Source organism: Apaloderma vittatum, unplaced genomic scaffold, assembly GCF_000703405.1.
Source record: "Apaloderma vittatum isolate BGI_N311 unplaced genomic scaffold, ASM70340v1 scaffold31306, whole genome shotgun sequence".
NCBI classification, from domain to species: domain Eukaryota; kingdom Metazoa; phylum Chordata; class Aves; order Trogoniformes; family Trogonidae; genus Apaloderma; species Apaloderma vittatum.
Genome location: NW_009723916.1, coordinates 27685 through 37869, shown reverse-complemented (window position 1 = coordinate 37869; position 10185 = coordinate 27685). Strand labels below are relative to the sequence as shown.

General features: G+C 45.8%; 1 protein-coding gene across 1 annotated transcript; it reads left to right on the top strand.

Annotated features, from left to right (window-relative positions):
* Positions 1-512: 512 nt before the first annotated feature.
* ZW10 (zw10 kinetochore protein) lies at positions 513-9943 on the top strand (the record flags this gene model as incomplete). Its single annotated transcript, XM_009872291.1, is given in 14 exon segments — positions 513-638; positions 826-903; positions 1023-1182; positions 1687-1836; positions 2439-2630; positions 3192-3355; positions 4130-4312; positions 4465-4700; positions 5665-5736; positions 6446-6615; positions 7242-7372; positions 7860-7991; positions 8945-9147; positions 9823-9943. Coding segments are annotated over 14 exon segments (2118 nt in total), but the record flags the coding sequence as incomplete, so codon positions are not given.
* Positions 9944-10185: the final 242 nt, after the last annotated feature.

Here is a 10185-nt window from a genome sequence, read left to right as displayed (position 1 = left end):
GCCCCCCGGCCTCCTGGGGCCGAGCCAGGGCACTCCTGGCCAAGGTGCCCTGGTTGAGATCGCCCTTATAAAACGCCTTTTGGTGAGACGCGCTGCAGGGCTGTGCCCGGCTTCGAGGGTGCAAGTAAAGACCTGTCATTAAGGGATGAGCGAGGCAGAGTCAGGAAAAACCGTGTCACACTTCCCCGTTGGGAAGAGGGGAGGATCAGCCTCACATACTGCAGTAAGGTGTGGTGCAGCAACAGGCCCACAGGGAGAAGGGGAACCTAAAGCGCTGCTGTCTGCATTCGCCAAAGTCTTTGAGAAGAAGTGAGCAGCTCCCACAGGCCCAGTTGCAGACCCTCTCCCTGTTTTCTGCTTACAGGGGTCTTCCTCATAAGGTCTAAAGTGGATGGAGCTTTTTCCTTCTCTAACCTCCCACTAACCTATTCTAGTAACAGAAATACTTTTAGTCTCTGGTTGTTAACCCTTTTAAGGGGAAAGGTGTCTGATAACATTGGCTTGCTGTAAACATACTGAAAAGTTTGTTGTTTTAGGTTCAGCGAGATCTGAATGTCGCTGTTGCTGAATTTACTGAATTGAAGCAGCAGCTGGAGCGAGACACCCTGGTGCTGAGTATTCTGAAAAAGCTACAGGAGGTGAGGGAGCGGCTTAAGATCACTACACAGTAGTCACCCTCTCTGGTCCTCAGCCCGTGGCGTTATTCTGGGCTTCGCCTGTGAATAACTGCCTGTGCTCCCCTGTCCCTAGCCCCTCTAGCTGTGTTGTTTCAAAAATTGTATCTAATAGCAGATACACAGTGGTACATGAATCTGTTTATTGCAGTTTGATACAGCTATTAAAGAGTACAACACCGCATTGCTGGAGAAGAAGTACGTTGTAGCAGCTCAGCAGCTGGAAAAGGTGGTAACTTATTAAGCACATGACGATATCACTCAAACCTACTTTTGATAAATGTCACAAGATGCTTGTCATTAGCAGGGGCAAGTTACCTGTGTTTTGTGTTTGACCATTACCACCAGGCACGAAGGAGCCTGAAAATGCTGGAATCCCGCAAGGGCTTTGAGCTGAAGATCCTGAAGGCGCTAGGCACAGAGCTCACAGTGCAGACACAGAACATGCTCTACCACCTCGGAGAAGAATGGCAGAAACTGGCTGTATGGAAGCTTCCTCCTTCAAAAGGTAACTTGCACTTTGAGTTTGTTTCACTGTGTTTTGCTTCGCTGTTTGCCTCGTCTAGTTTCAAGCACCTGCAGGCTAGGGAAATACAGTAATACCGTTGCACTATGGTTGGTTTAAGGGGCTCTTTCTGCCGGTTGCTTAAGCTAATGAATGGGAGCGAGAGCTGCTGAAGGGTCTCTACACTGCTTTCTTTCCTCTGGCAAAGAAAAAAGCCTTTTCCTTTGGATTTGACTTGAGGAGAAGAGGAACATCGTTCAATTGCAAGATGACTCTGATGAGAATTCTGGATCATTCTAAGAGACTGATTCTCATTCCATTGTCCTGCACTGTAACACAAGGAACTCTCTGCCCCCTTCTGACCTGCTTTTACAAGAACTGTGCTTTGTGGAAATGGGGAGAGGCGGAACGTTGCCTTACCTATCGCCTGAGGAAGGCAGTAGCTTCTGACAGTTGCTGTGTCTCAGACTGCACTCTGACAGAGAGGTGGTTCTTCTTTTTCTTTAGAAAGCACCAGCCTGGAGTCAGTGATGCATTCAGAATTGCACTTACGCACAGCGCCGTCAAAAGAGGAGGAGATTGCTGGCCCGCCTGTTGCTGCTGTGCTGCAGGCATTTGCTGTCCTAGGAGAACTGCACACCAAGCTTAAAATTTTTGGTAAGACAAACCGTGGGTCCAGATAAACACAGCTAGAGTAGCCTGAGTGAGTTCCGAGTTGGCAGACAGGTATCGCAGTCCAGTTCACTTCTGCAGTACAGCAGAAGGCTTCTTTTTCTCTTGGCTTGCGTTTCCCACTGAGTGTGAGATGAATGCTCTGATTCTTATTAATAGGAAATTATTTATCCTTTCATGTCAATTTAGAATACTTCTGCTCTGTGGCTGTGTGGGTTTGTAGTCCCATCTACCAAGAGCAAGGCTGTTGATTTCAGGGCTTCAGCTTTCTTGAGTGTTGATAAAATAAATCAGGAAGTCTAGCAGATGCTAGGACAGGATTTCATGCTTCCAGCTGTTTTTCACTTGACATTAAACATGCTGCTCTTTACTAGGCCTCCATATACATGTTATGTGAGTAAAATGATCTTTAGTGAAATTAAACCCAGCCTTTTACATCATTAGCTCTTCCCTGATGCAGCTAATCAAGAGAGCGTTTCTTCCGCTTCATGTGAAGAAGCTCTACATCCAAAATAGTCAAAGTTGGGCCTTGCTGGAGCACACTGCTTGCCTTCTGCTGTTGGAAAACATTCTTTTTCATTTCTCAGGCCAGTTGTTGCTGAAATACATCCTCAAGCCACTGATTTCATACCCGCCTCTTCAGCCATTCACAGAGGAACAGTCAGATGTGTTTATCCTGCGTTTTAAGTCTGAGGAGCCTAACTTGGATCATTCCTCTCCTGTGGAGGTTTTTGACAAGATCAAGCTTGTTTTTGAAGTTCTCCACAAATATCTGCTAAGTAGGTAGTTTCTCCCTTTTGGAATTAGGCTGAGATCTGTACCTTGTTCATGTAATTTTCTGGATATCTGGTTGTTAAGCGATCTTGAATTCTGCGTAAGGTCTAAGCAGCTTTTAACGTTACCGTACTATGCTGTGCTCTTGGGCAACTCAACACCTTGTCACCCTGGACACAGCAGTGACCCAGCATTCACTGCATTGAAGATCTTTGCATGCCACCGGTCTAATAAAAGGTGGAAGTTACGATGCAACCCAGGGAGTTCCCTTGGTCAGGCTGGGCACATGCAGGATCTTCCCTTGGCTAGAAACTGGCCTGGCCTTTGCTAGCATTTCACGAGGTAAACACGCTGGGAAAGCAGGCTGAGTTTACACATAAATTGAGTCGTCTTTTGGTTGGGTGCATGATTGCAGAGGCCCAGCACGTGGCCTGCACAAGAAGAATGCCTCCATTCTGGAATATTTGATAGATGCTGTTCAGACCAGAAGGACTGAATGAACTGGTGAAGGATCTCATCCAGGAAGCGAATGTGTTAAAAATCCGTTTCTGATCTCTTGAATTCAGATGTGCCTCTTGAGCAGCCTACAGAAGACAAAAAGGAGAGCAGAGTTATACTGGCAGAACTTCTGGGTGATATGATATGGGAAGAGTTGTCAGACTACCTCATTCAGAACTGCCTGGTGAATTCAATCCCGACCAACAGCAGCAAACTAGAGCAGTATATAGAGGTGGGTCTCAAAATCTTTCCGATTCATGTGGTAGAAATGCCAGACGGCCAGCTTGAACAAGCAGTTGTGTTTTCTAAGATAACTGTATTTCTCAGTTAAGCTGTGGGCTGTTTTTCCTGTCATGTAAAGTGTGCAAGTCTCTGGTTTGTGGAGCTCGGCCTGTATTTAGCTGACACCTGGAGACTGTCAGGGTGTGCTACGTAAGGCGCTTGTCTGAGCCTCTGAGAGGCTGAAGGTGACAATGTGGTGGTGCTGCTTGCTCAGCTGGCCTCCGGAGAACCAACTGCTCTGGTTGTCTTTGTATCTGTTGTTAATGATCAGGGGGGTTTCTTGCATAGGCCATTTTATTTTTTTTCCTCCAAAAACCACTTACATAAAACAGAACTTACCACTACTGAAGAGGGCCAAAAACTCCTTTTCCTGGAGAGGGGACTGTTGCACGCAGAAACAGTCTTAGGGTAAACCTCCCAGTCCCTTTACCCCAGGTAATCCAGTGCAATGAAGTTTGATCATCTTGCTCTTCTAGCTTTTGATTAGCTTCCCGGCACAGTCAGGGGGGACAAACCTGCAGTTCAGACATTGTATTATTGTGTGATCGTGGCCCTCAGCTGAGCCAGCTTTTCCCTAAAGATTGCCAAAGAGCTGTGAATGCCCTCTAAAACCTAGGTTCATCCATTGCTTTCAGCTGAGTGGAAGAATTTATACCAAAGTTTAATTTTGCGCTTTGATTTTAAGAAACCGTGTCAATGTAGAATATGTGTCTGCTCTTCTCAGGTGATTAAATCCACAGAGGAATTTGAAAAAGCCTTGAAGAACATGCAGTTTTTGAAAGGAGATACAACGGATTTACTGAAATACGCCCGGAATGTCAACTCCCACTTCGCTAACAAGAAGTGCCAGGATGTGATTGTGGCAGCCAGGAACCTGATGACCTCAGAAATACACAACACTGTAAAGGTGACTGAGGTGGCTGTTTTTCTCAGGGGACTTCTGCAGCCTTGTGTTTATCCCGAGTCTTAAGTCTCTGCTGTTCAATATTTTGCAGTCTTGCACCGTGTCCTTTCTGTGGGCTCAAAATTACATTACACGTCTCTCTTGTTTTCCCTTAGATCACACCCGATTCCTGTGTAGCCCTACCAAGGCTTCCTGATCCTGGGGCAGATCACCTAAAAGTGCAAAAAACTTCTAAAATTCTGCATAACGACACGGTGAATTTGGAGAACGAAACTAAACTGAGCCAGCACACGTTTTCTCTGCCCACGTGCCGCATCAGTTCATCAGTGCAGAAACTGATGGAGCTGGCTTATCAGACGCTGTTGGAGGCTACAGCCAGCACAGACCAGTGGTAAGAGTTACATATCAGCGGGTATCTCGTGGGTGTCACGTACTTAGTGCCTTTGGCAACACCAAGCATCTGTGAATAGAGTAAAAGAACTTTAAAAGGACAGGACATACTTAAAAATTAGAATCGGTTATTAAAATCACTCTCTGTTTTGGCTGGAGGGCGCGTCCCTGGGTTCGTGCAGTACAGTGGTACAGCAGAAACAGCTGCAGACTGTTCCCTGCGGTACTGGGCTTCAGCAGCCTTTCAGATTTAGGTTTTCAGGGAACAGTCGGGTACGCTTTACTGTGGTTTAGCTAATAAAGCAGTGAAAACATGGTAACTCCCTAGTGTGCACAGTGTACTTCATGGCTTCAGTCCTGAGAACACTGCAGTGTTCTGTTCGGTGTTTCCTCATCCATTAGCTGTCAGTGGTTTTGAAAAATCCCAGCCATCTTATTTTTTCAAACCAAATGATAAGTGATGTCACCTATTCTGAACCGAGTTCCTGCTTTCTCTGTGCTGAGCGAAAGCAACAAACTCCAGCTCTGCAGCTGGCAGGGCTTTTCAGAGAAAGTGAGTCAATATTTTGAGGAACTGTGTACCGTCTGCTTTAAAAACCAGAGAGCACAGCCCTGAAGAAGGAGAGTTGCCTAGGACTGAATGCCCGTGGCAGAGAGCTGACGGTGTAGACACACCCGGTAGGGAAGGGACACTGTTCCCTTTGTTCCTGGGGTTTCAGGTGTCTCCCCTCTGACAGGTGGTCTGAAGCTTGTCTTTTCCACACTGAACTTACAAGGTCATCAGAGCCTTTGTGGATTTTTGAGAATGGTGCCTTTGACGACATTGCTGTAACTGATCTTGACACTGCTCTTTGTGCCAGCACTTCACTGCCAGTGCTGGTTTGGCTTGGAGGAGGTTGAGGGTCACATGTGAACAAGATGTTAATTCCACTAACAAATTAACATGAACCTTCTTTTCTTCATAGCTGTATACAGCTCTTCTACTCTGTACGGAATATATTCCAGCTGTTCTATGATGTAGTGCCAACATACCACAAGTAAGTGTGTTTGGGTGTGACCTAGGGCCTGCTCTGGAGAGAGACAGCGGTGCTATGGGAACAGCCCTACTTGACTCCAGTTTATCCACATCAGCCAGAGATTAGTAAGGGCTTCCTCCAGTGACAAAAAACTAGTACTCTGAATCCATTATTAAATCGTACCTGCTGCAAAGTAGGTTCTTGAGAGTTTCTGCAGCTGGTAGTCTTATGACTAAGGAGATCCAGTTCTTCTAACCGCTGTGTTTCAGTTCAGCCACATAACTTTGACCCCACGCCTGATGCAGAGATTTCTCATTGTGTTTTTCCTGTAAAAAAGAGCAGCAGTGAAGATTGAAAGTGTACAGTTCTGCCAGAAAACACTGGGGTATTACTGGAAAATATATTTCTCCCTTTCCCCACCATAAATTTGCTGTAACAAAGCATCTTCCTGTTTGAAAGTCCATTACTAGAATCGATGTGGATATAGCTCTCGGGTGGAACGCCAAAGTGCTGTTTCACTGGTCGTGCAACTCCTTTCCTTGTGGATGGGGCAGGAGGTTAAATGCTTTTATCCTGACTGATGTCTTTATCAGGTGTTGCCCACAGTTAGTTGTTTACAACCTCTGAGCCGGACCGTGAGTTTTTCTAGGGTAAGTGTGACGAGTCTTTTAACAGAACCAGGCCTAAATAAATGCATTTCTTTATTTTCTCTTCCTCCTTCCTGGGACAGGGAGAATCTTCAGAAATTACCCCAGCTGGCAGCCATTCACCACAACAACTGCATGTACATTGCTCACCACTTGCTTACCCTGGGACACCAGTTCCGATACCGCCTGACGAACATCCTGTGTGATGGAGCAGCTACTTTTGTAGATCTGGTACCTGGTTTTAGGAGACTCGGTAATTTTACCATTCAGTACTGTAATATATCAGTGGATGATGTGGTAATTAATTCCAGCATTGCTGCTGAATGTAGGCGTGGCTACTGACTTGAGCAGTAGACTGTTATTTAAGAGTTTTGGACAAGTAGTAAGGACATTTTCTGGATTGGGAACTCTGAAGGAGCATTATGGCTCTTAAGCGAGGTGGCTGTGTAGGACCTGACTCGTTGAAAGCCAGCTCTTCTTGCCCACCACATAGTTCCGAGAACAGTTCGTTATTCAGTGAGATGTTGTGGCGCTCAAATATTTTGGGATCTCATGCTCAGTCCTGTCATGTTTTCTTTTGCTTATTCTATGGAAACAAATTCCGAGATACGTTTGTATGAGCCTGAGAGGATCCCGTCATCCGTAGTTAATGCTGCTACTCCACTCTTCTTCAAAAGCGCTGTAGCAATGCAAGCTGCACAAGAGCTTACCAAGTATGTGAGTGGGCCTGGTTAAATTGGCTCTAGGAGACCGTTCAGAGACTGGAAAATCCTTTAAAAAGGAAACATTATAGTAAGTTCATTATTCAGCACTTACAGTGTCTAAAGTAGCAGAGCAAATTTCATAATTGCTTCCCTCTGCTTGTTTTTGCTCCTAAAGGGATGGAGTGTTTTCTGGCCCAGATGCGAGTGCAGAAAGGAGAAATCCTGGAGAGGCTGTCAAGTGCCAGGAATTTTTCTAATATGGATGATGAGGAAAATTACTTTGCAGCAAACAAAGCGATAAGGCAGGTAAGCAAGACAACGAAAGCCAAATTGTCTGTAGATGTCGTCCTTGGGGAGGTGCAGTACGTAACCTCAGTCCCAAGAACTGCACAGCGGTTTCACAGAGTGCAACTTTTCAAAGCATCGATTTTCTGGCCTCCTTTTCCCCCTGGGCTGTGTCTTTTTCTAAAATCGAAGCCTGCCGCATTCAGTTCCTCTCGCTCCAAGTTGAAATGAAGAGCTTCTCCATCTTGAACTTCTGTTTAGAGTACATTTATAATGTTTTTCAATGTTCAAGGAAAAGATCTCTTGCACTTTTGAGGCGCCTTAATGCAAACTGAAAACGTTGCATTTTTTTCCCAGGAATGTCCGCTCTCTGCCACAGCAGATACTTCATTGCCTTTTGCTTCTTCCAGACCGATTGCTGACTGTATGTAGTCACCTTCTGATTTGGTGCCTGTCTTAATGTTCTTTTCTGATAACGGGTAGATAACCTATAGCTGTTATCTTCCAGGTCTTGCATCAGCTGAAAAGACTGGGAAAAGTCTGGCAAGATGTCCTTCCAGTGAACGTATATTGCAAGGCTATGGGGACTCTGCTGAACACAGCCCTCACAGAGATTGTCTCTAGGATTGCTGCCCTGGAGGTAACTGCATGAGATGGATACACCAGGCGTAGGGTGGTGGGAACAGCTGACACTTGTGACCACTGCAGGTTCTTTCCAAGACCAGCTTCCAGGGGATCGGTTATCTTTCACAGAAATTAGAAATGTGGTCCTGTCTATGAGAACCGTTCAAGATACCAGAAACTCGCATCCATTTGAGACCATACGTGCCCTTACAGTGCTTCCAAGCCTCTCTGGTGAACGGAAGAGTCAGGGAAGTGGCCATGGTTTCACTGGAATTTGGATGCGGGTGTGTCACTGCTCCTGTAAACATTTCTACAAATCAATCTCTCTTTCTGCATTCAGGGCACAAGAGTTAACTGATGGCTCAAACTCCATCTCTCCTGACACGTTTTCAATCTGTGCATCTCTAATGAACTCTCCATCCTATCTAGACACCAGATGCCGAAATACCCGCAGCATCTCAGACTGAAATTTGCTATTACAATTCTTAGTTAAAATAAGTTTTCACAGTACAGGCTAGAAACACATTAGTGCATCTGTTCTAGTTGTAGTCTACATCCAAAGAGCATTCCCACTGTGCATTAGGCCAGTAAGTCCTCTTTTGCTCTGACAGCTAGTTTACAGGACAGTTGCTCAGGCTGTGCCTGCTAAAAAGCTTGGCTTTCATCACTGGGCCAGCAATTTCCTTGTAAATGGTTGAGACCTTCATCGTAACACCTCTGCTTCACAGTGAAACGCCGTTGCACCAAGACAACGCTTTAAAAGCGCAACCCCCGCCTTGTTCTGAGGCAATCACTGAGAACTTGCTAAAATAGCCAATTCTTAAAGACGTAACATTAAGAACGTTCAACGTGACTCAAACTCCTGCTTTCGTCTTCGCGCGCACAACCACCTTTTTTTCCTTTCACTTACTGCTTGGCACTTCAAACATTCATCTAACTGCTCCCCTGTTAACATTTGTTCAATTCTAGGATATCTCTGCAGAAGATGCAGATAGGTTGTACTCCCTCTGTAGGACCATGGTGGAGGAAGGACCCCAAGTTTTCACCCCTTTACCCGAAGAAGACAAAAATAAGAAATACCAGGAGGAAGTCCCAGTCTACGTGCAGAAATGGATGACATTCAGAGAGCTGATGATCATCTTGCAAGCCAACCTTCAAGAGATAGTAGATCAGTAGGTGTCTTCCTTTCTTCCCTCTCGGTTAGTTCTTCACCCCAGCAACAGGGAGCTGGGAAGCGGTGTGGCGTCAGCAGGGCGCTGCGCTCAGGGGCCTGTTCAGGTGAAAGGCAATCACCGTTAGCAAGGATCAGATGACTTCTCTGGGGGCCGTTTCTGGACTGTGTGTTCACAGTCCATTTCAGGCTTGTTCATATCCTCACAGCTGCCTCCTGCAAAGAAAAAGGCAATGGTAAAAAACAAGAGCCATGGGAGGGCCAGCCGTGGCTCTGCTAAGTTCAGAGGTATTTCACAGTAAGGAGCCTGGCATTTTACCTGCTGGTTTTGGTGTTAGCTGTGTCTTGCTGCTGCAATGGTGCCACACGATTGGCCTCTGCTTTTTAGATGCTCTTTCTTGCTTCTTTTAACTTGCAAGGAGGATTCATCTCAATTATACACGAGGATTGCATAATTTTTTTTGGAGAAGGTACAGTTCGTAATGCCTCACCTGACAACCTGTGGCTTCATATGCCTGGCTGAACAATTCTGGACTCACAGGACAACAGCTGAAAGGCTGCTAACTGGATTTGGTTTGCATTTAGACTTACTACTGTAATGCGTGTTCGGAAGGCTTGTTTTAACATGTCATTTCTGTGCGGTTTGGTTAAATAAAGATTTTTCTCTCCCACATAGGTGGGCGGATGGGAAGGGGCCTCTTGCAGCTGAATTCTCCGCAGCTGAAGTGAAGAGTCTGATCCGAGCCTTGTTCCAGAACACAGAAAGGAGAGCAGCAGCACTCGCCAAAATTAAGTAACTGTTTCCTCCAATGTGTGGCATCTTCTGATAAAGCAAGAGTGAACTGAGTCTGTCGAGTATTTTTTGGATTTGACCCTTCTTATTTGTACTGGTGTAAAAAAGCCTCCAGGAAAGCACTTCCTGGAGGCTTGACCAAGGGAGAAGAAACATCTGCTGGCTCAGTGTTCCTAGGGCAAGGAGGATGGCTCTGGGAGTCTGGGACCAGAAAATCAAAGGAGGGTAACTCACGGACATTAACTG